At 51.3% G+C, this 25341-nt stretch overlaps 2 protein-coding genes across 2 annotated transcripts in view; one reads left to right on the forward strand and one right to left on the reverse strand.

The window, feature by feature from the left end:
- Nucleotides 1–11079, forward strand: part of EPB41 (erythrocyte membrane protein band 4.1) — a 54413-nt gene extending 43334 nt beyond the window's left edge. The window contains exons 16-20 of the mRNA XM_005426904.2: nucleotides 2348–2476; nucleotides 4516–4617; nucleotides 5065–5145; nucleotides 6628–6735; nucleotides 7625–11079. Coding sequence (XP_005426961.1) covers nucleotides 2348–2476; nucleotides 4516–4617; nucleotides 5065–5145; nucleotides 6628–6726 — 411 coding nt within the window. The 3' untranslated portion in view covers nucleotides 6727–6735; nucleotides 7625–11079. The remainder of the gene's footprint in view (nucleotides 1–2347; nucleotides 2477–4515; nucleotides 4618–5064; nucleotides 5146–6627; nucleotides 6736–7624) is intronic.
- A 5707-nt stretch (nucleotides 11080–16786) lies between these two features.
- Nucleotides 16787–18435, reverse strand: TMEM200B (transmembrane protein 200B). Its single transcript, XM_005426917.2, has one exon. The coding sequence runs from the start codon at nucleotides 18415–18417 to the stop codon at nucleotides 17230–17232; it is 1188 nt and encodes a 395-aa protein (XP_005426974.1). The 5' UTR covers nucleotides 18418–18435; the 3' UTR covers nucleotides 16787–17229.
- Nucleotides 18436–25341: the final 6906 nt, after the last annotated feature.

Consider the following 25341-nt stretch of genomic DNA (forward strand, 5'->3'; position numbering starts at 1 on the left):
AGGGAAAGAAGAGTAATTTCTTGAAGTTATGCTTTAAAAAAGCATCAATTTGTTCCTTCATAAAGCAGCTCCTGCTCTTATCCTACCATTGAGCTATGCCGTGAGAGGAGGTCAGTCAAAGTGGAAGCCTCTGGGGTATAAAAAATGAATCATACCAAATAACTCACAGGCTTCAGGCCTCACATTTTAAGCACAAATTGCAGTATTTTTGGTTGCCCAGGGAATCTTGTTAGAAAGTGAGGCAACAGTTTCAAGGAGTTAAAAGCAGAATCAGGATGGTTTTAGTGGGTTTTGTTGCCCATGGAAGTTTTGGATGTGTACAAGTCTCCTCTTGATACACTGATTGATACACTGAAATTATTCCAAACTGAGCAAAAAGTGCATAGTGGTGGCTCTTCCTCTAGGTGCAGAGAGTTTTCATATTACTTCCTTAGAATTTAGGAGAGTGGATTATTAATGTACCAGGAAGGCTGTGTCAGTAAATGCACTGGGTACAGCACAGAGGTTTTCCAGGGTCCAGCCCCACTGTTGCATGTGTTACTGGAGATATGATATATGATAAGAACCTGATGTTTTACCTTGATGCCTTCTGACCTCCTGCTCTCTTTAACTCCCTGCTCTCTTTCTCTCTCTCTCTCTCTCTGGCCCTTTTTATGTATCCATTTCTTTTTAGAAAATGAGTGACTTTCTCTCCCAAGAGGATGTGGCTGCAGTGGCAGAGTGGAGCAGTTTTAACACTGGCTTTGCGTGGGAGGGCTCAAGGCAGTCGGTAGTTTTTAGTGAGACTCCAGTGCCACCTGCCTCACAGCCTTCTGCCAGCTGGCACTTTGGTGCTTCCTCCCTAAGCAGCGAGGAGGAGGAGAAAGAGGAGGAGGAGCAGGAGGCGGCGGTTCCCAGCCGATCCGCCCGCGAGGAGGACCTGACATGTGGAAAGGGGGTTTGTGTGGATATGGAGAAGGACTCGGAGCTCTCTGAGCTGGAGCCCCACCCCAGCCCTGCCACACTTCCCCGTCAGCCCTGGGGAGGAGAGGAGGAGGAGGTGGCAGAGGATGGTGAAGACAGCTTTGGCTTTAGAAAGCCACATGGCGAATGTCCCAACCCAGATGCTCCTAACAGGCTGCTGGAGCTCATTCGCTGCTTCCAGGTAGTGAGCCCAGCTCCTGCACCCCACACCCTGGCTACCTTTGGAGTGGGAACCCAAACACTGCAGCAAGCAGATGCCACAGACCCACATAGGAGTGGGGTTTGCTTGGCTTGGACTCGTGCTTGGAGCTAATGAGCCGGTGAATCTCCCACAGTCAGTGCAATAAGCCCCTCTCAACTTATCTTTGAATTAAATACGAGTCACTGTCAATTTGTCTTTGCATTAAATACGACTCCCTCTCAATTTATCTTTGCATGAAATACAGTTGCCACAGTGCAATGCCCTTTGTTCTTCTTGATTTGAAGCATCCTGTGGCATTCCCATGAAAAGGCAATATTTAGGCTCAAAAATTGTGTAATTTTAGCTCCTTAAGGATTTTGCTGGCCCCAGCTGCACTGGCAGCTGACTCTCAGCACAGCAGAGCAAATTTGAGGTGCTGTCCAGTGTGTCGCTTTGTGCTCCCCACTGTGGGAGGGATTTTTGCCTGCTCCAGTGTTGATGTTGCTTTTGATTCAACAGATGCCTGTTCCCCGCTAATGATCACAGTGGCATCTGGCAGGGTTGGGGATGGTGGCAGAAATTGAGCCCTCTGGGAAAGCACTGACTCTGAACTTACTCTGTCTTCTTCTGGATAATCATCAGGTGTTGGAACAACTGATTTCTCTCCACCCTTATTTTTCTTCCTGTTTTATCTGACATTGATTTAATAAAAGTTAAAGATCTGATGAGGATTTTTCATAATGCAGTGTTACTGTTGAGGTCAGGATAAAGCTGCTCAACTGTGATAAAGTCCTTGTGTGCCCAGGGCTGGTGTAATCCTGACACTGGCATCACCAGATGAGGGTCTTCTTCTCCTAGCAACTGGCAATGAGCTTCTGGTAATTAGAAAGTTAAGAATCAGTGGAGACAGCATCTGTGGTGTTGTGACACACCCATTAAACCCTTAATGCCTGGTTTGGGCTGACCAGAGTCCACGGTGTGGGGAAGGGCTGGAGGATTTTGCTGTCTGTCTAATCCTCATGCCTGATCACTGCCCTCAGAGCAGTGTGGTGTTCCAGAGACTTAAACCCAAAGATTTCCAGGCTGACCTTGGTTCCCACAGTACTTTTATCAGATCAGTGTCAGAACACTTGCCAGCGGCCCAGTCAGGATGTGGAGATGGGAACTGGCTGTTTACAAGATGTTTTTAACCCTGTCTCACAGCCCCCGCTAGTGAAGACACAGACTGTCACCATCTCTGACGTTTCCAGCGCCGTCAAAAGTGAAATTCCCACAAAGGAAGTCCCTATTGTCCACACAGAGACAAAGACCATCACCTACGAAGCTGCACAGGTAAGGTGTGTTCTGCTGAGTTTCCTAGGGGCTTAATTAAACCCAAGTAAACGTTTTGTTTCCGAATCATCAGGATGAGACAGCAGCACCTGCCTGTCTCTGCATGTCTGGGTGCAGCACAGGCATTAACTGATGCTGTGGACACTATTTCCAGGTGCATCTGGTATTTCTAGAGGAGCAGTGATTTTGCTGTCCCTGAAGAGTAATTATTTTTTCAAGATGTGCTTGCAAATAGAGTTTATCTTCAGCCACTGGTGGCTTCAGGGTGTGGCTTTTTCTGTACAAAGTTAACCGCAGTTGGCCTTTTTTCTGCAATAAATGCCTTGTCTTGTTTTCCCAGATCTGAAGAGGGTGTTTGTGCCTCTTCAGAACTTGGTTTATAAATTATTTGGTCATCATTAGGTTTCAAGACTGAAATGGTTGTTAAACACTAAACGTTCTGTACAAAATGCAACCTCAGTGGGTATGTGGTGACTGGAAAGTAAAAATCTTAGTGGAGCAGTATTACAAAGCAGAGGATATGCAGGTATGGATTCATTGCTGAGGTTAAAATTGATCCTCAGTCTAAAACAGGTTTTAATCACAGACTGGCAGGATGGTTTGGGGTGGAAGGACCCTAAGAGTTCAGTCAGTTCTAGCCCTCTGCTGTGGGCAGGGACACCTTCCACTATCCCAGACTGCTCCAAGCCCTGTCCAACCTTGGACACTTCCAGGGATCCGGGGCAGCCACAGCTTCTCTGGACAACCTATGCCAGGGCCTGCCCAACCTCCCAGGGAACAATTCCTTCCCAATATCCCATCCATCCCTGCCCTCTGGCAGTGGAAGCCATTCCCTGTGTCCTGTCCCTCCATGCCTTGTCCCCAGTCCCTCTCCAGCTCTTCTAGAGCCTCTTTAGGCCCTGAAAGGGCTATAAGGTCTCCCAAGGCCTTCTCTTCTCCAGGCTGAACACCCCCATCCCTCCCAGCCTTTCTTCATGTATTTGAAATTTTGGAGCCTGTGTCAGCTTGGCTTTACCATCACTGTGGTTGTCCTCAGCAGCCTGTGCTCTCCTGTTGCAGAGAAGTGACTGTGGGATGTTGTTATGGATGCAGGAATCTCATAATTGTATAATTTGGGATTCCTAAGGAATGCTGTGGCTGCTCAGCATCCTCCCAACTGCAGCACCAGAGAGATCATTCAGACAATGGTGGTGAGCATTGCCCTGGCTTTCAGCAAGTGTGTAGGTGACTGGAGGAGTTTTCCCCTAACTGGGAAATGGAAAGGAAAAGTGATCTCCAGGGCTGTGATCAGTCGGCCATGTGTGCACAGGATGTGATGTGCCATGAGATCTCTTCCACACTGTGGAAAATGGTCCCACCTTGTGGTAATTCCAGATATTGTCCCAATGCTGAGCAAGGACGCTGCCCAGTGGGGACATGGACAGCGCAGCCAGGATGAGCTGGCCAGGATGACTTCGTTTGGGATTTTTGGCAGACCTTGAGTGGTTGAGTCAGGCAGGATGAAATCCAAGAACCAGCTCCAAAATTTATTCCTGTTTCAGCAAATGTCTGGATGTTCTTTGCTTCTGCAGAGCATGAAAGTGAGGGATGTGCAAGGTGTTGTCAGGAAGGAGGAAGGGTGACAATTACCTTCTGAATAAGATTGTGCTCTTGGCTTTGTTGATCTCCATGGATGCAGGCAGGTGGAATTTGGGATCAGTGTCTGTGTTGGTCTCCTGTCATGGTTCAGGCATGGGTGGTATGACCAGCACTGCAGGGCCAGCAGCATGCTCACATTTGGGTACATCCCAGTGCCCCTGGTCTGAGGGGTGTCACAGGTCCTCCCTGAAGGATCTGTGCTTTTCCAGCCTTAAAGCATAGGGACTTTGAGCTTTCAGAGATCTTCCCAGCTCTTGTGCACCTAGGCACAGGTTGACTTGTGTCTTGTGCCCGATGGAGCTGCTGTCCTCAGATTATTCTCTGTCTGGCTCTGGTGATGTGGAGCCTTTGCTTCTGTCCCCACTGCTCAGGGACTGATGGCCTGTTCTTGTGTCCCACAGACAGATGGTGGCAATGGGGATTTAGACCCTGGCATCCTGCTGACTGCCCAGACCATCACTTCAGAAACCACCAGCAGTACCACCACCACCCAGATCACCAAGGTAACACCAGGGAGCACCACAAAACACCAGTTCACCCAACAGCCTGATGGAGAGATGAGCCGGGATGAGTGAGAGGAAAAAAAGTTTTTGGAAGGTCCTTTCAAATACATGATTAGTACATGGAGCAAAGCATGAAGGGTTCAGTTTTGCCTGAGTTAAATCTGTGGATTGTGCATTAATTGCAGCACAGTCTGGACATGGACTCTGATTGTCCTGTGGGGGACAGCAGGAAGAGCTGTCCTATGAGGAGAAGCTCTTCCCTGGCTCAGCTATAAAAAATAACTCTTTGACAGTTTTTCCTTGAGCAGCAGCAGTTTCCCCTGTGACTCTAATGCCAGGTACAATTTGGTGACACTATTTTTGGATACCGTCTTTAGACAGGCAGTCCCAGTGAGCTCAAACGCCTCTGCACTTTTACACTAACAGCAGCTTTTCCTTCTGCTCTAGACTGTGAAAGGTGGCATTTCAGAGACACGGATTGAGAAGAGGATTGTCATCACGGGAGATGCAGATGTAGACCATGACCAGGTAGGAGTATGGATATGATCCAAAAGAATTTCCCAGAGCTGGCAAAAATCAGTCAGGCTGCCTGTTCAAAGACAGTGTCACCAAAAAATGAACCAGGGAAATTTTACTGGGGTAGAGATGAAAGTTCATATTTTTATAAATTGTGGCAGCTCTATCCCTGTAAATGTTCAAGGCCAGGTTGGACAGGGCTTAAAGCAACCTGGTCTAGTGGAAGGTGTCCCTGCCTGTGGCAGGGGGTGGAATGGGATGAGGGTTTAGATCCATTTCCAATCAAGCCACTCCATGATTCTCTATCAGTAATAAATTCCTTTTGACATTAAGCATCTGAGCCAGGAAAGCTGAATTCTATTCTGAAACTGATGAGCAGCAAAGTTTTGATTCCAGAATTGTTTTGGACAGTTGTAGGCTTTTTTAAAAAAATCCATAAAAATGTGAAATAAAAGTTTTCCTTGACATCTGGCTGATCTGCATTCCTTTTCCCATAACTTTGAAGCACTATTGCTATTCTGATGTGCCAGATGTAATTTCAGAGCACTCAGCACCTGTGTCGCATCTCTCTGGCTTTATATGAAACCTTTCTGATGACTCAGCCTCGTTGGCCTCTTGCATGTGTTGGAAGTGATGATTTTGTCATCAGAGAATTATACTTTGAATTTAAATTTAGTCGCAAGTATCATGGGGGTGGAAAATATGACAAGATCTAGTTTATTAACTCCACCAGAGAATGTCTGAGATGTGCCTATCACACTTGCTGGAAGAATAAGCAGGTTATGCTTAAATGCTCTCATCCATCTTCTGCCATGGGGCAGTGGAGAGATGGGGGTATTCTTCAAGTAGTGCTTTTCCTTTCAGAGATAATGTAATAGCACTAAGAGTCACCAAAGTGTGTGGCTGAAGTCCTGGAGGCAGTGTTGGGCACCACAATTTAAGACTTAAGACTTAAAACAATTAAGAGAGATTCCAAAGGAAGCTCTGGAGATGGTGAAGGATCAGGAAGGGCCATAGAGGGGGTGGCTGAGGGCACGCGCTGTGTTCAGCTGGAGCAGAGGACACTGAGGACAAGGCTCAGCAAGGGCTGCAGATCCTCCCGAGGGGCAGCTCCGACCTCTGCTCCCTGTGATAGAGGAGGTTTAGGCTGGAGATCAGGGCAAGGTTCTCCCCCAGAGGGTGCTGGCACTGCCCAGGCTGCCCAGGGAATGGGCACGGCCCCGAGGCTGCCAGAGCTCCAGGACAGTTTGGACAGTGCTCCAGGGATGCCCAAGATGGGGTTGTTGGGGCGTCTGGGCAGGGCCTGGAGTGGACTGGATGATCCCTGTGGGTCCCTCCCAACTCGCAGTTGTAATTTTCCTATAATTCTATCAAGTGCATCTACTTTTCTTTTTTACACTCTGGAGTTAGAAGAAGGTTCTTGTGTCCTTGGTGGGTGCCATGCTCTGACACTCTGACATGCTCTAACCTATGCTCTCCCATGCTGTCCTTCAGGTCCTGGCACAGGCAATCAAGGCTGCTAAGGAGCAGCACCCAGACATGTCGGTGACCAAAGTGGTTGTGCACCAGGAGACAGAGCTTGCAGAGGAGTAATTGGGCTGTGTGAGTAGAGACATCACCTCGAGGGGCAGGGGGTGACTGATCTCGGTGCACAGGAGATTTGGGTAAATAGAGTCAGAGTTGAAGTAAAATGATCATTGTTCTCTGCTGAGTCCTGCTCATGCTTCTTCCTGTTAGATCCATGGAGGCTGATGAGGCAGTCACAGACAGACTCATCCTGTGGAAATGAGCCCAAATGGGTTAAAAGCTACACAGCTCCTGCCATGAGGCTACTTTGCCTTCCCAAATATCCATGTTGTGCTGGGAGCACATGGAGCAGCTGTAGGTGCCACATAGACCCCTGCCCACATCAGTGCCCAGTAACCCTCAAGCTGGACCCCAAGCTTGCCTGGAAATCCCATTTTCTGCAAATTTTATAAGTTTGGGAAGGAGCTGCTGAAGGAATCCAGGAGCTCTGGGTGTACCTCAGTGCTTTAAAGGCCATCCTGCCCCATGCCACTGATCACAGAATCCTGGAATGGTTTGCGTTGGATGGGACTGTAAAGTTCATCCAGTTCCACCCCTGCCATGGGCAGGGACACCTTCTACTGTTCCAGGATGCTCCATACGCTGTTCAGCCTGGCCTTGGACACTTCCAGGGATCCAGGGGCAGCCACAGCTTCTCTAGGCATCCCGTGCTGCCAGGGTCTCACCACCCTCCCAGAGAAAAATTCCTTTCCAATATCCCATCTAACCCTGCCCTCTGGTATTCTTGTCCTGTTGCTCCAGAGCCTTGTGCAAAGTCACTCTCCTGGAGCCCCTTTAGGCACCTCTCACCTGCCTCTGGTGGTAACTCATCCAACTTCAATTCCCATCCACTTCAGGGAGGCATATTCCTGTCTTTTCCAGCATGCTGCTGTTGGTGCAACTTACTGTCTTCCTCTCTTGCTAGGAAACGTTCCTGCCCACGACAACACCAGGAAAAAGAAACCCAGCAAAACTACCAAGAAACTACTTGGAGCACAAAGGCCTCGGATTTCAGACTTGACACTCAGAGACATTCATATAATTTATTAAGAGTTGCGCTTTGACATTTTACTTGAGATTTTTCCAGAGTCCACTAGATCCTACTGGATATAGGGTTTTGTTTTGTTGGGGTTTTTTATATCTATCACAACAGAAATATGCCATATTTCTAACTTCTAAAATATTTCTAGTATTTTTTACACGTTTTCAGTTTTGCATTCCCTCTCACGCAAAGCCTCTTCAGACACAGAATCTCACCTCACAGGGCTCCAGGGCTCCCTGTTTTAACTCGTATTCCCTCTGCCTCGTCAGGGATAATGGAGCTGTTCCATGCATGTTCCCAGTGCGGGCTCTGTATGCGCCTTCACAAAGCCATGGGTCCTTCTTCCAGGAGAGTCAGTTTAAAGAGTCAGACTTTGTGCAGCATTTCCAATTGCCTCTAGATTATTTTTGTAGCTCTGGGGAGCTCCAGCACCACTGCGACCCCTGGGCTGCTCTGAGCTCCCTCCCCACTGGGTTCCAGCCCTGATGTGTGATCACAGTAGGGTTTTGTGGTGTAGCCTGTGCACACATCTGAATAGTTGACTAGATATAAGGAATACTGGAAGTTGCTTCAAGTATCTTATACTGTGAATTTTAGAGCTTTAAGAGGATAGCATCTCGCTTTCTTCCCGTGTGTCTCTGCCGAGTGCTCTCCACCTGTTTGTGTGTTCTAGATGCCATTAAATTAAAAAGCCCTTAGAAGTGTGTGTTTAAGGTGTTTGGACTCGGGATGCGATTAAGGTAGGCTTGTGCAGCATTCACAGGAACTGAGCTTTTCAATGTCATAGTTTTTCACTTGTTTGTGTTCATGATTTTTAAATTACGGAGGGGTTTTTGGTTTTTTTTGTAAGTCATGGGTTGGGTTTTTTTCCTCCCCTCACAGTGCTATTTAAAGCTGAACACATTACCCATTTCTCAGAGCATGTATCCTACTAGCATTTAATTTCAATTCCTTTAGACAATCCTTCCTAGGCCTGCAAGCTGTATTTGGAGAGGCTGAACAAGGAATTTTAGGAGGTGTCAGGTGTTGCTGATTGTGAAAGAGCCAAACCACATGGGAAGTGTTGACATTCCCTCTTCCACACTGGCCTGCGGGTCTGGATTTGGCTTCATGACCCCCTTGCTGGAATGAAATATCAGGGTGATTGTCTGAATCTTGAGGCTGAGCTTACAGACCCCCAGGGCCATCTCAAGCACAGAGGGGGTGATGCAAAAACATGATTTCAGGGGCTGGATGTGCTCCCATTTCTGCTCTCTAAGCTTCATGGGAATGTTCTTGCCTGGTTTGTCCTTCCACCATTTAAATTCAAGAAGCAAAAAACCAACCAAGCTCTGTAAAGAGTCTGCCCAGACACTTGTGAACACTTTAGTCCACTTGAGGTTGTGATTTTTTTCCATGTATAAATATACATACATATATATATATATATAGTGTCGCACAGTGGTAGCTGAGGGCAAGGAGTGCTCTGCTCCTCAGGTGAGGATGGGAAAAAAATGGCAATAAAGAGAAAAGCTCTCCAGTTTTAAATTTGAATCATGTATTTCAAAAGTCACTGGATTTAGCTCAGGCTGCAACGACTCTACTGTTTAGCTGTGGCCAGCCCTGGAACTACACTGGGGCTGGTGCAGCTTCTCAGCTTCAGGTGCAATTTTAATTAAGCTGTCAGTATTGATTGGAGACTCTGCAGGAGCTGCTGGATTTTGGCTCTCTTTGAGCCTTGCTGGCCCTGGGTCCTGCTCAGCCTCCAGCCTTCCCATGCCAGCAGCTGCCTCTGGGCTGCTCTGGTGCAGGTTTCCCTCCTGGGACACTCTGCCTCCCTCAGGGCATCCTGCTCTGGGGATTTAGGGAGTCCTGGGCTATAGTGCAGAGATTAAGTCTTCCTATCCATGTCTGAAAAGCCCTTTCCTTCCTTATTCTGCCACGCAGGCCCTGGAAGAGGCCTGTGTCTCTGCTGTCCTCAGCTTAGTTGGGTAATGATTGCCTTAAACACCCATCATGCTGAGCACCCTCTGTCACTGTCCTTTTTCTGGAAATTGAGTTCTTTGCTGCTCAGTCCTTCCATCTCATTTGCAACAGACACCTGAAGAGTGAAGGGGCACATGGAGCAGTGGCTGAGAGGATTTCAGGGCTTTACCAGGCACAGCCAGCATGATAAGTTAAGTTTGTCCATAGCACTTAAAGGCACTTGGCTGTCAGGAGAGTTTAGGGGAATGTGGTCCATGGGTGTTCCCTTGGGGTGTCATGTGCCCTGAGCACGATGAGTGGGACAAAACACCCCAAGCAGGGGATTTCTGGGTGACAAGCCTGCTGGCAGGAGAGGTGGTTCCTTTCTAAAAGGATGTGCTCACTGTTGCTGCAGGTGTCCCTTGTTAAAGGGCCTGTAGACTAGAACAACCCCATTTTTATTTTTTCCTTGGAGTTTGGGTGGCTGTTTTCCATTTTCACACTTCCCCTTGCTGAGTTCTTGCTTCTCCTGGAGTAATTCAAACAAGTCATGGCCTCATTTGCCCTTTGCCCTCACCTGCTGTCTAACCTCAGGGGTTTCCAGCCCCACTCCTGCCAACACAGTGCCCGAGCCCAGGAGCCTGGGAAGAAGATACAAGTGAAAAGCAGAAGCAGCTTCTCTCACCCTCAGCCAAGGCCATGGTGGGGCTGCCCACTTCCCTTCTACCTCTGGTGGGATTTAAAATCCTTGGCTCTGAGCATGCTGTGTCAGCTCGAGGGACAAACCAGCTAAGTAAGGTCTATTTATATGAATGTTCCCAGCTCTTCCCACTCCACAAATTCACCCAGAGACTGTCTTGATTGTATAATATGCATTATATGGAAGCTATTTATATATGAATGAATGTTTTTATAGAAAGGAAGGCAAGGAGCTCTTGTTCTTCTCCATTAAAATGGAATGGCAGCTCCGGTTGCCCAATAGGAATCCCTGACCAACAGAGGTGTGTTAGCAAAGGACTGGCTGATTTCTGATTTTAATAAACTGTGGTTTGCTGATTTTCCTAATAGTACAATTACCTTAAGAGGTGGTAGTGTCCCAGCCTTAGAGATGAAATTTGTAAAAAACAAAACAAAAATATTTAGTTGAGAAGATGAAAGAGCTTTGTAAAATTTTTAAGGCAATTGTGAATTGTCTAGGTTAGGCATTTACAACTCTTTATAAAAATAGGAACTTTTAAATTTGGCAAAACTTTCTAGATCAACTAGTGATGGGAGCTGTTATTTTGGATTTTCATAGTGAATCAAAGGGAAAGTTGCCATAGTGTTTAGGCAGACCTAAGTGTTCAGTATTGCTTCTTGTACTGCATTTTTCAATAAATCTTCAAACAAAATTCTCTCCCTGGTGTTGAATTCTCTTCCTCCTTCTCATCTTCCTCCAGGTCTCTCTCCTTAGCCTGGCTTTGTGGTGACTTGGTTTTACCAGCCTAAACCAAAGCCCCCAAATGTAGCTACAATGGTGCCAAAGCTCTCCCAGCCCTGGGCCAGCATTTCCCTGGGCTCTTGGTGCCTTCAGACCCTTTAAACAGTTCCCATTGTGGTCACATATGGCACCAAAGCCCCCAGAAAGGCCAGAAGCAATTGCCAGAGTTCAAATTTGCCCCAAAGAAGCATCACTTGATGTAAAACCCTCGTTTGAGCTATGAAATTTGTGGTGAGACCATGTGAGGTGTGTGCTCAGCAGCTACTGCCCAACCCTAAGTAAGTGTGACTCGAGTGGGGGGAAATGTCAAATCCATCGATATTTTGGTCCTATCTGATTTTTTTTCTGGCTGCAGCAGCTTTAGGAGGGACAGAAATAAGGCACAAAAAGCTGACAGGGCATCTTGGCTGCAGGCCTGACAGAGAACAAGAGCCAGATGGCCCAGTTAGGGCAGTTGGAGACTGGAAATTGGCTGGGAAGAGCTTCCCTGGGGGCAGGGGCAGCCCAGGGCCTGGCTGTGGTGCCTCCCTGTGCCTCCGTTTCCCTAACAGGCAGAAAGAGAAGGGTGGCACGTGGCGTGTCCTGCTAAAAGCTCTGGATTCCCATTGCTTCAGACACAGCCATCATAGTTTCCACCCTGACCCCGGACAGTTTGCTTCCAAGTACTAAATCTCAGTGTCCTGTAAAGCCAAAATTACCAAGGAGCCTCAGAACCTGACCCTGGAGAGCTGGGAACCTGCCAACACTGGAGCTGCTTTCCTGTAAGTGTCACAGCAACATGACTCACTCACAGCTCTGTGGCAGAGCCAGGTCCCGTTATCTCCCAGGCTCCTGCCCACCCCAGCCCAGCAGGGTCGTGCTGCAAACAGCCCTGTTCCAGGGAGTTGGGGCTTGGTGAGATCCCAGGACCTTCAGACAATGCACTGGTGTGAGGGGTCATGGCTGGGTATGAACCACAGCACCAAAAACATCACGTCTGCAGACAACCAACCAAGAAATGGCTTCGTCCCTTTGCTTAGCTGCACTTTGGGATGTCAGCCCCTGCTCAACGGCCAAGACATCATCACCTGCTCCCACTTTTGCCCCTGGTAAGCATCACCTGGGGACCAGCTCCAAGTTCTGTCAAGCTCCTGTGGGGCCCAGTCTGTCCCACAGCTACCAGCTCCAACAATGCTATAGGATTGTGCTGGACTTACAGCAGTGTGTCCTGGCAGAAACACCACTGCAGGGACGTCAGTGGCACCAGGGATATGGTCCCATATTGCCCATCCACCCAAACCATTGTGCTTTGCTGGGCCGGAGTGTTGCCATCACTAGTGAAGGGACACTCCAGCACAGGTGACACTGGAACCCCATCCAAAATGCCCAGGGGAAAAGTGTCCTCAGCTTTCCCCAAGGTACAAGTGCAGGAACAGCAAACACCCACCTCGATGCTCAGCAGTCTGGGGCCATCCCAGGAGACTGGAAAGGCTTTTCCTTAAAGCTCCCCAAAGCCTCTCTGGGTGAGTGTGCCAAACCCAAGGTGCCTTTATCCACCTCGCAGCCAGAGCAGGAGGGGGTGTGGTAATGTTGCCTGTGGCATTTTGCCTGGCTACAGGCTAAGGAAAATATTAGGCAAACAAATACCATGGCAATCCAGATGCAAATAAATGAAACCCCCACCCCTCGTCCCAGCTGCGCAGGAGGCAGCAGTTCCTGGCACACCGAGTCTGTGCTCCTGCGTGGCCCCACACCCACCCCAGCCCCCAGATCCCACACCAAAGGCAATGACTCTGTCTTGGAGATCCCATCCTTTGGGAAGAAGCCACAAAGGTGGCTTTCCTTCATCACCCATCCCTGGTCCTTCCTCGTGTCTCCACCCAGAACTCAACCTGGAGAAGCAGCTGTCACATCAGGAGGAGAAAGTTCCCATTAAGTCACCAGCTTATTCCAGCCCAGACTATTTTTAGGCTGCTCCTCCTGGTTTTGGGGCTCAGCAGCCAGTCATGTTCCTGGAGGATCAGGGCTGCTCTCAGGGCTCCAGGGGGAATTGCTGTGGGAGCCAGGCAGCAGCAGGGTGACTCCATCCCTTCCACCTGGGAGAGCCCAGGGTCTGAGATAAACAGGACTGAAAGGGAAGAATTATGTTGGCAATGGGCCAGGTTGGATATGCTGAGCACAGCTCTGAGTTCCATCACTGGGGAAACTGAGGCACAAAAGAATAGCCAAAACCAGGTGAGGAATCACCTCAGGTCCTGCAGTAGCTGGGTCAATGGCCTTGGATTCATCCCTGCTCCATCCCCAACCACCCAAGGAAGCACCAGCGCAGACTCCTGCAGATTCATGGGCATCTTTTGCTTTTTGCCACCAGCATGGGCAGTGATCCCTGATGGGCTCCAAGCCAAAGCCCCAGAGATTTGGGCTCCAGCCCCATGCCAGCGCTCAGCTGTCAGGACACATCACACAGATGCTGACAACACTGAGGGAACTTTGGCTTTTGACCCAGGACCAGCCCCAGGGCAATCCATCCCACATTGCTCAGCCCATTTCTACAGCAGGATTAATGTGCAGAGCCTTGGGTGCCAGAGAATCTATACAGGACACCCCCAAACCCATAGGAAAAAAAATTTAAAAATAATCAAGCAACTACTCCCAACCCCACCCCAGCTCCAGCCCCGTTCCAGCTCCCCTGGGTACCGGGAAGCACTAGGATGGGTGCCTTTGGCTCAATGCTGGCTCACTAATGCAGAGAGGCATTTTGTATCACACTCTTGCCCTTTTTTAAAACAGAAATCAGCCCCCTGCCAAAAGGGACAGACCCGGGGAGCACAGCTGCACCCATCACACCGCTGCTCTTTAGCCATGGAGGGCAAGAGCCACACTCACCCAGCACAGGTGACACCGTCCCCTACACATCACCCTCCTGACACCTCGGCAGGAGATTTATGGCCAGGATCACTCACTGCTGGCTGTACTGCAAGTGTGTGCTGGGAGCCGAGCCCTCGCCTTCCCACAGACCTTAAATCTTAAGAAGGGCACTCTGGCCAAGCAGATTCATGGCTGTGACCGGCCCCTCTGCGGGAAGAGGAGGAGGAGGAGGAGGAAGAGGAGGAGAAAGAGCTGCAAACCAGCCAACGGCTGAGCAGTATCAGGGAGTGATTGTCCCCAGCTGTGGTTGTTGTGCTCCCTGGGGACAGAGCTATCCCCAGGAGCAAATCTGGAGACTGGCTGGCACTACTGGAGTGTCCCCAGGCATGAGAGACCCTCTCACAGCCACCAGCAGGGTCTGCACCTCCCCAGGGCACATCTCCCACACACAGCCTGTGGTAGTGGTTCCCTCAATCCATTTTCCCTATTTTATCAATTTTTGGCCCAAATTAAGCTGTCCTGTAGCCACGCACCAGCTGAGAGGTCTCTTGGTGGTGGGGGATAACTGCAATTTCCCTTGGTCTCTGCAGCCTCCATCCTCTGGTCCAAGGGACCCCCAGGGTCAGTACTCGTCAGCCTGGACATGCTGGTGTTGGGAACAATCCCCCAGTTTTCTTTGCTGGTGTTTATGATGAAATACCCCTTCTGTTGGTAGGAATCTCCTCCTGCAGTGGCCACCTCCTGGGGTGGGATACCCTGGGGGTGACAACAGCTGGATATTTAGTCCATAGCGTATCTAGCCTGTTCCTGAGCAGGACAGAAGGTGCCACCAAGCACTGCCCTTCACAGGCTGCGCAGTGTGGCATCTCCAGGGCTTCCAGGATTGTTCCACTTCACAACCCTGCAGCCAAACAGTCAATGGAGGGATCCATCCAGGGTGTACATTTTTACTTTTACTTTCTGTTTCTAACCTCACCTTGCCCAGGTCACTCCCAGAACACTGAGGACAGCACATATGGCATCCATCCACTGAAACCAGCACTGCTAATATCCCACAAATACTCTGGGAACAGTGTCCATGGACGGAGCTGAAGGTGAGGGATGCACAGATGCTGCTCTTCCCTGGAGAAGGCACAGGGCTTCTCACCCTGCCAGATTAATTAATCAAACTGCTTTGCATTTTGAAACAATCCCTGTGTGACTCAGAAATGCCTCCCCTGGAGGATGCTGCTGAGCTGGGAAGGAGGATGGGGCAGGAGGATGATGCTGGTGCAGGCACATGGTCCATGCAGGTTGCCCTGTGGTCCAGCAATTTCCCACAGTTAGACTGAGCCTCAGCCAGAAAATTAAGGGGAAAAATTAAAACAAACACCCCCAGTAGCTGCTTGTGCGGCTCCTTGTGGCATTTTGGGCTCCAATTTCTTGCTGCCAGTTCCCAAAGCATGGCCCAGGGCCCAGCATTAGCTCTGGCTGCAGATGGTTAAGCCCAAGTAAAAAAGTTATTTTCGGACAAAAACAACCTTCTGGCACTTCCTCTGTGATGCTGCTCCAGGGCAGACCCCAATGGTGACTTTTTCTTGTTGCTGTTTATTGCATTGAATCAGTGCCTAAACAATATTGAGATTAAGCAGCCAAATAAATAGCTGAGCTTGGGCTGGTATCACTCCCAGAGAATCCTCTGGGATGCAACTGGGCCCAGACTGCAGCTGTGGGTCCCATCTCTGGTCCCTGCACAGGGGAAGTTGTACCCAAGCTCTCTGGGAGGGCTGGCACTGGAAACAGAGACAGCTTTTCCCTGTAAAGCAGAACCCCCACCCCAGTCAAAGCATTGTGGGGGGGCTGCTTTTTGGGAGAAGAGGGGGCTGGGGTAGAAAAAGCAATTTCCAAATGATTTTACTGGGATGTTTTGATCTGGAGAAGGATGTTGCTCCCAAAGTTTCCAAGGTCTGACACTCTGTGTTCACTTCAGACCAGAGAGGGAGAAGCAGGGACAGGAATAACCCCCCACCCCCCGCCCCCAAACATTTCATACAGACAAAAGAGATTTCAGTCATCCCAAGAGGCCCTGGTTTTGGGAAGGCAAAAGGCAAAGATCCCATCTAGGCTGCCACAGCCATTTTGAAGCCTCCCAAGTTCCTGGAGAGCAGAGCTGTCCCAGTCCTATCGCTCCAATCCATCCTTCCACATGCCCTGGCCTCCCGGGGCTCCTCCTGCCCAAGAGAGCTGGAGGGAGTAAGAAGGGATGGGATGAACCCCCAGCTCCCTTTTCTCCAGGAATCTACCCCCATGCTGAGGCTGCCTGTCTGGCCTCATCCCATAAAGCTCCTGCTCTGCATCCAAAGGCACCAAATAACAGAACAGCACTAACAGGACCTGGCAAAACCAGCACTGACACTGCCCTACCTCTCTGCCCCTTCACATCCTTCCTCCCTCCACCTGCATCCTCCGTCCCACCAAAACCCAGCACAAACAAACCTAGATCCACTGGGAGGCTCTCAGAATTGCTGCACCCCAGGAGGGCAGCAGCACCTTGCTCACTGACTGCAATTCCTTGGGCACCTTTTATATCCCTTCTCTCCATAAAAATCCCAAACCTTGCACTTATCACCTCACCCTCTGAATGTTGAGCAGCTGGTTATGGAGCATCCCTTCTCCAGTGGAGTCTGGGTGGGGGCACAAGGTCTCATGGACCCTCTGCACAGACTGACACAGGCGCCGCCCCTCCCAAGCATCCCACAGGCAAGAGGAGGAGGCAAGGCAGGACCACATGGCATCCAGATAATATTTAATAGCCCTGTTGGGCCTACGTGCTCTGGCCAAGCAAATTTTCTGGTGGGTTGAGGCTGGACAAGGGACATCACCCCCCAAAGCATCTCCCCACCCCAAACCTACTGAGATAAAGTGCTGTGGGGGCTGGTGGGGCTTCACCTGCCCCCATGTCCTTATCCCACAATTTGTGTGGGGTCTCAAAGTGAGGACTCCTCTGGAAAAGCCACCAGGAGAAGGTCTTGTAAGGCCAAGGGCATCCACCCAGAAGGACATCCCAGCTAGGCGAGTCCTCACCCAGAAGCAGAGGGTCAGGACCTTCCTCTTGGCATTGGCTTAAAAATGCTGCCCCCAAAACCCCTCTTGCATGTGGGATTCTGGGGTCGCTGGTGGGTGCTGCGGGCCAGGATGAGGGACTGGGATGTTACAGTCCCCAAAGGTGCTGGGGACATCAGACCCGTGTGCCCTGCTCCATTCCCACTACCCAGGAGCTGGGCAGGGGCTGGCCCTGGCTTGGGGCCTCGCTGGGCTCCAGCAGCTGGTCCGAGGACTCGCCAGTGCTTTCCAGTTTGGCGTAGCCCACAAGGCTGACATGATCCAGCCGGGGCCAGCTCCGGTTCTTACGGTCCTTGATGGGGGCCACCAGCAGCACTCCCGGCTGGCCAAGGTCCAGGGATTTGGAGTGTCCCGGGGTGTGGAGGTGCACATCGGGGCTGAGCTCCACCAGCGGCTCCATGCCAGGACAGCTGTCATCCATGCTGATGACAACGTGGCCACCACCACCATCACCATCCTGGCCGCAGGGTGCGGTGCTGTCCCCGGTGGAGAGCGGAGCCCGGGAGAGCTGTGATGTTTTGGGAGGATGCTCAGCAGGGCCCCTCTCTGCCCTCCCACCAGCCCCCCGTGCTGCCCCGTCCAGCAAGCAGTTATTGAGTTTGATGATGGGCAGTGTCAAGGCCCCCACGGCTGAGGACAGGAGGGACTCGGCTCCAGTGCGGCGCGGGACGCTCAGGTTGGCCTCGGTGGAGCGGAGGCTGCAGAGAGAGGCCGCGGGGGAAGCTGCAGGGTGCTGCAGGAACTTGACCACATTGGCCTTAGGGAAGGGCTGGCTGTCCCTGTGCTGGCAGTGCCCATCCTCCAGGCTGGTCCCCCCAGGCAGCCCCACTGCCAGGCTGTAGAGCCCCTTCTGCATCAGCTGCCGGGTCTCCGTGTCCCTGTTCTCGTACAGCATTGTGTTGGCGCAGATGAAGATGAAGAGCCCAATGCCCATGATGACAGGGCCAATCAGCTTCAGCTTCTCGCTGTGGGGCATGTGGCGCCCAGCCACCACCTCCCTCCTCATGTCACCCACGACACTAGTGTTCCCTGCGCTGGCCCCGGTGCCCCCATGTCCCCGGTGAGGCCAGTAGCCCACCACGGCAATGGTCATGCCCACCAGGACCACTGAGATGCCCACCATGATGAAGGCCCCCGCGGGTGAGCGCATGCGGAGCTGCCCTTTCAGCGGGGGCTCTGTCGGGGGCTTGTGCCGCAGGCGGCGGCCCCGGCGCCGCGGGGGGACGGGGGGCACTGGCACCTTGGGCCCTCCGTGCTCCGGCTCCCGCATAGGCCCATTGGATTCGGCGCTCTCTGCAGTCATCGTCTCTGGCTCAGCCACAATTCCTGCATGATGGGAGGAGAAAAAGGTGAGCAGGCATCATTGGGGGTCCCTGTGCCCGGGATGCTGGAGTACGGGCACCACAGGGACACTGGGAGCATGGGGATGCCAGGAGCACAAGGACACCGAGCCCACAGGTTACACTAGGGACAAGCAGCTTTGCTCTGCCCAATTGCTCCCGTCTTTCCTCAAATCACTTCTCTCTCCCCAGTGAGGAGTGAAGGGCTGAGGCACCCCTTCCAACCACGCTCCCAAAGCCCCCAGACTCATCCCTCTAAACCCCTGAGCTGCGCAGGAAACGAGGACAGCTGGGACCCTGCTGTGCCACACCCAGCACAGAGCCATCACTGGCATCGGAGCCTAAGGGACCTGTCCTAGGTCACCCCAGTCCTGCGACGCCTGCAGAAGGTGCCACTCCCAGTCTGCCACAACAGCAGTGAGGGAAGGGGCTATTTATTCGTCTGCTGGGGAAACTGAGGCACCTGGAAACCCAAATGAAAGGTCTGACACAGCCACATCACCCTGTGAGTGATGATCCAAGCAGGACCTAAAAACCTAAACCAGCATCAAGCCACTCATCAGATGGCAGGACCCACCAATCCATGAAGAATTTAAGCTAAAAGAGGTGTTTTTCCCCATTTTCTGCTGTCTCCTATTTCCTCTGACCTGCTCAGTGCATCCCCAGGATCCTGCCCTCACACACACACCAACATAAAACTCAACATCTAGGGATTTACAGTGCATGGTATGTCATTTTATCCAGAACTTTTTTCCTAGACGAGCAAAAAGTTTTGGAAGCTGCTGCCCAACACAGCAGGTGACCAGCCTGGCAGGAAGCATCAGCTGGGCTGGCACCATTGTGCTTGGGATAAGTGGAACCCTGGGAAGCTAAAACAGGCCTTGAACAAGTCCCAGACCAAAAACATCTTTAAAAAACTATAAATAAGCTCATGCTGACAGGAATCCGTGTCCTCGCAGCGTGGTGCTGCGTGCCCCGCCACGGCTGGCAGTGGGGCTGGGGCAGGACGGGGTGTCCATACACTCGCCTGTGTCTCCTGGCACTGCCAGCATGGAAATGCTGCCCAGGCCATTCCCAAAGGAACATCCCAAAGGGGATGTGAGCAAGGAGAACTACAGGGTTGCCCCCAGCTGAGGGATACTGTGGGAGGGAGCTTGTCACCCCACTGCATCTTAAACTGTCAAGAAAAGCATTTGGACAACACAATCATGGATATTCAGCAAATCAAATCCAGAAACCAAACCCAAGGAGAGCCCTGCAGGAGAAGAGGGATGACCACTCCAATTTCACTCCCCAAGATGAATGAAGTACTGACAGCCAGTGACCAGCATCCAAACAGCAGAAAAATACTGCTTTTTTTCCCAGTTAATCATCTTAAGGTGTTATTAGCATCAGAGGGAAGGAATTAAAGATATGAGATCCAGGATGACAGCTTGTTCCTGGCACAAGGCTGTCAAGCTGTGACAACTCGAGTAAGGGAGATTTAAGGGGGAAAAAAATAAAGTCCCAAACAAACCAGTCTAAACCCCAGGCCACTGCTGAGTGGGGTGTTAAGGCTTTCTGAAAAATAAGTTGATAATTCCACATGGCAAAGGGAGAAACACAATAAAACCAAGGTAATGTTCATCCTGAAAAATGAGGCTTTAAATAATTTGGTATTAAAGGGAAACTACTGGACACTTGAACACATTCCAAAGAGTGTGGGCTTTTTGCCTCCAAATGCCTTGATTAAGGTTATGTCTCAATTTTCTCTAATTGCCATCTTAGCTTCAAACTCTCTTAATTTTATAGCAAACTCTCTTAATTTTATAGCAAACCTCTTGCTGGCTACTTAGAGATTAAGAAGAGAATAACCCTCTACATTGCAAGAGAAAGCTCTTGGACAGTGACTGGGGGGAACATGACCCCCACAGCTTATGACCCCAAACTCACACTGAACACACTCCTGTTTTATAAAACACTCCTGCTTTATTCTGGACCCTCAGCCATGCCTCTTTAACTCCAATTCCTCTAACCCCCCCACCCCTGTAGAATCAAGACCAATTCCACAGGGACCAGGAGCATCCCTGATGTCCCACCTATGGGGACAGAGAGCCTCCCATGGGGACAACAAGCTTTGCTGAGGTCCTGCCTGTGAGGACCACCACACATCCCCTGGATCCTATTCAGGACAATGCTTTGGGTCTAGGTGATGTTCACCTGAGCACCAGGCTGCTCTCGCCACACTTTTGCTCTGGATACAGTCTGGAATTCATCTAAGGCTGCTTGGGAAGGGGTACAGGAAGATGAGGGGCGCCCACCCACCCCACATTCACAGGGTCCAGACCACACTGATGCTGAAACAATCCCCTTCCCACCTCCTCTCCTTTTCCCTGGGCACAGGGACAGAGCTGCTCGCAGGAGGGACAGGCAGATGCCACCAATCTGGTTGCAGGTGGGGAATCCCCTCTGTAGCCCTGGCCACTACTCCTGCCCAGAGCGCCTGTCCCTTATGTGCCCAGTGCCATGTTCTGAACGTGGAGCATTTCCCTGCTCATTGCTGAGGCTGGTTGTTCCCAGAGTTCAAAACCATTATTTTTATTAATAGAATCCCCAAGGTTATATAAGCCTTTTAGAAAAAATAAATTAAAAAAATACAAAAGCCAGCGCTGCCATTCCCTCCTGCGCCCTGCAGCCGCCGACACTGCCGCGAATGGATGAATCCCACGTTGGAGCAGCGGCGCCAGACACAGCCCGGAGCGCAGGAACGGGGCTGGGACAGCCCGGACCCGTGCTGGGGACAGGCAGTGGCTCACCGCCTCCTCGACATTCCTGGCCACCTCCGTCCTGCCCGGAGGCATTTGTGGCTCACCAGGATGAGCTCTGAGGTTTCCACTCCCGGTGGGAAGGAATGACAGTATGGAACTGTAAATGTTGTTCTGGAGTGGGATGAGCACTGCTCTGCTGCCAGGTTAAGCTCCCAATCCCCACAATAAGCCTGACATTAAAATAAACCCAAATATTTCTCTAATCCCTCCCATCATGAAGGCACATTGCTGGCTCCACCCTCCCACCTCAATCCTCTCTGGCCACCTTCGCAGATTGATTCTCCTAAAATTTGACACTAAATCCCAATGCATCTGACAGCAGCAGAGCTGAGTGGTGGTAAAGCAGAATTTGAGAAAGGTCCCTCCTGCAGGCAGATCCTCAAATCCCCTGGGTGTCCCTGGGATGCTCTGCCCCTACCATGACCACACTGCCAGCTTGAATTTCCAGCATCAAAAGATATCAAAAAGCATAAATAGCCTCCAAATCTCCCTCTGGATGAGTGAAGAGAGGCTGTAACAGTGTCTGGAAGTGCCACTCCAGTCCTGGCCACAGGAGGTGCCACTCAGCTCAGTGATGGGCTGGAGATGCAAAAATGCCATATGGAAAAGGGCCAAATGCAGGCAGCTCTGAGGGCCTTCTCCTCGCAGGTTTATCCCTCTTGCCAGTTATCCTTGCAGGAGCTTTTTCTTTTCCTTGGCTCACATCTGGAAAGGGCTTTGCTGCAGGACAGCATCCACCACACAGAAGGGAATCCAGCATCTCCCTAGGGAGAGTGTTCCCTTGCTGCCATGCCCCATGCCAGGCTGCGCTGCCCAACCGCAGGGCATGATCCCATTCAGCACCCAGGATCCCACCCTGGATGCAGGATCCTGTGGATCCTGTGCAGGGCATCACCCTGGGAGCTGGCACAGGAGCAGCCCTGGCTGAAATGAACACCCAAGAAATGCCCAACAAACAGAAAATACCTCTGTTTTCTTTTCCTAAAGTACTATCACTTTAAAGATGCTCTCCCTGATTTTGGGAATCAACTGGTTTTGTAATTCACTGCTAAATCAGCCAGCAAAACCTGCAGTGCGTCTAAAGGCTACAGTAATGGGTGAGACCCCAAACCAGCAAACACAGCCCAGACCTCTCTGCCTCATCCAAGTCCTGGGGAGCCTATGACATCCAAACCCGTGGTGGCTGAGCTCCCCAAATCCCTTTCCACAAGGAAAGGGGACCCAGGCAGACAAGACCTTCTGGGAATGAGGCTGAGTCAAGCTGCTGGAGCCCCCCCAGCTCTCCCACCCACAGGGAAGGTATGGAGAATGGGAATGACAGTCTGCACTGAGATGTGTTGCTTAAAAATAACTCCTTTTCAGCCCAACCTCTAATGCCGCCCCCGGCACAGGGCAGGAGGTGACCACAGGAGCAGTACCCAGGCACCAGCTCCTTCCCCATCCCACCTCCCATCCTGGCTGCAAGACACCGAAGCCAAGGCCAGCAGGGGAGCAGCAGCGATCCCAGTGCATGGTGCATCCCTCATGCTGGATACTCAGGGTGGTCTGAGCCCTCATATCCCCACCTGCGCAGTGCCTCCTCCTTCCCTAGTTCTCCGAGTTCACTTCAAGTTCCCCTCCTTGGCTACACATAAAGGTCTCCAGAGAGAGGGAACAGGAGAAAAATCTGCCAGACATTTCTGGGGGTTTCCCAGCTGGAGCAAACCCTGTCACCATCCCAGCATCCACTGGCAGCTCCCAGCCCAGAGCCTCCCCTGGGCTCATTCCCAAGGAATAAAACCTCCCTGTGTGAACCTGACACAAGTGTTCCCAATGTGGTGACAAAATCCGTGACTCCAGTTCCAGCTTCAGCTGGGGACACCCATTAATCAACCATAATTAATTAAGTTCTCTCATAGAAACTTTCACATAAACTCAGTAATGCTAATTACCACAGCATGGGAAGGATTATCCCCTTCCCAGTGGGAATCACCTTCTGGTCCTAGACTGGGAGTCTTGCTGGGGTTGTGACAGATTTTCACCTTTGCTGCAGCACAGAAGATCCCGGGATTGACAACCCAAAAGTCAGAAGTGCCCTGTATTCCCCTCTCCGCAGCACAAAGACCTCGGTTTTCCCAGGTGAAGGATGGGATGGAGGAAGGATTAACACAAAACCACCTCCACCAAGCACCTACTAACAGGGGCATCACCCCCACAGCTGGCCCAGGGTGTGGAGAAACATCGTGCCTGCTCCTCATCATCAGGTCACACGTCCCAGACAGCAGTCACTACTGTCCCTTGGAATATAATTCAGGCAAAGATGGTGCGGGGGTGATTTGGGGACACACGGGTCTCTCCTTTTGCTTTCCATCCTGTGCTTGACCCCAGGCAAGAGGGTCCTGATGGGCAAATGGGACATGAGGACTGAGAGCCATCAGTACCACCAGTAGCTCCAGTTCCATTCACCTTGAGTTCCCCAAACTCTTCCCTGCTCCTAAAAAATGGGGCCATGCTCTGAACGCCTCTCTAACCCTCAGGCAAAAGAAAGTGTGTGGAAACATCCCACTGATTACTAATTATCAGAGCTTGCCTTACCCAGATTTGCTCTGCTAATTAGACTAATCTCCACGGCTGGGAAACAAGCCGCAGTCACCCATGGTGAGGAGCTCACGCAACTTGGATGTTGCTTAACTCTGACATGTCAGACCCCTGCAATGGGAGTGGGATTGTAACTCCCGACTGCACTGCGTCTGACAGGCCATTGTTTAAGGAGACAATGAAAATCCACACATTTGGTGTTTCTCCCTCAAGCCAGTGCTGAAATCAGGACATCTGCATTGCCCAACTTTTTTGATAGGAACCAGATGCAAATAATTAATAAATCCAAATTCAAGATAATGCAGACATCTAAATTTAAATGGAGAGAGCTCTTTGCTCGCTTGGAGGAAGGGGAGGAGTGAGGGACTCAGGGGGACATCCTGGGAGAATTCCTGCCTCTGGGAAGTGGTGTGGGGTGGCAGGGTACCCAAGGATGCAGGCTGTGGTCAAGCACCTTGCAAATCCTCACAGCCAAGAGAAAAGGAAGCAGAGTAAAAGAAAAATCCATAGGCTGAGATTTCCAGGGAATTAGGACCAAACTCTGAATCTGGCACCTTCCCTGCTGCACCTTTGAAAAATACCTGCCAGCATGGAGGGAGGGGACAGGATGGAAGGATGGAGTCCAGAGGCTGCCTCCCTGCTCCCAGGCATGGCCCATGTTATCCAGGGGGGTACAGACACACAGATCCCATCTCCGGCTCCACAGGCCCATATCCCACCTGGCCTGCAAGCAATGAAGCTCCCAACTGTATTCCCAGCTGGTATCACTCTTAACTCCCGGCTTTTTAACTCCCATCTCTCCTACTCTTTACCCTGCAAAAGACATATCTTGCTGATTTCATGAGCAAGGATCCAAACCCACCAAGAGATGAGACAGAGCCGTGGGTCTGGCTGCGGTCGCTGACCCCTCCGTGCCATAAAGCTCAGCCCCTTGCGCACACAGGCCCTCCTGATCCCAAACTCCGGGATCTACTGGGATAATTTCCACCCACTTCTCTCGAGTGTCTACATCAAACCCTGCACGGGGATGACCTGCGGGGCTACTCCTCACCCAGTCCTCTACCAGGAGCCTCGGGAATTGCAAAAACTGCTGGCATTGGGCAGCTCTGCTCAGCTCCCGGGTTTTGGCTGTGTGAAGATGCGTGTGCCTCTGTGTGGGCTTGCACAGGAGCGTGAGTGCACAACTGTGCACAACTGTGCACAGCTGGTTGTGCATGCGAGTGTGTGGTGTGCGTCCGCGTGCGTGTCTAGGTGTCCCTGCGTGTGCTCGGTGTCTGCGGGAGCAGATTTATATCTGTGGGTACACCGTGTCCGTAGGTGCCTGGTGCTCCTCAGTGCGCAGCACCTGTGGGTGCCCGGTGTCTGTCCATGGGTGCCCGGGGGTCCCTGGTGCCTGCCTCTGAGTGCCCGGTGTCTGTCCATGGGTGCTCGGAGGTGCTCACTGCCTGCCTCTGGGTGCCCGGTGTCTGTCCATGGGTGCCTGGGGGGGCTCACTGCCTGCCT

The sequence above is a fragment of the Geospiza fortis genome, unplaced genomic scaffold (assembly GCF_000277835.1).
Source record: "Geospiza fortis unplaced genomic scaffold, GeoFor_1.0 scaffold32, whole genome shotgun sequence".
Taxonomy (NCBI): domain Eukaryota; kingdom Metazoa; phylum Chordata; class Aves; order Passeriformes; family Thraupidae; genus Geospiza; species Geospiza fortis.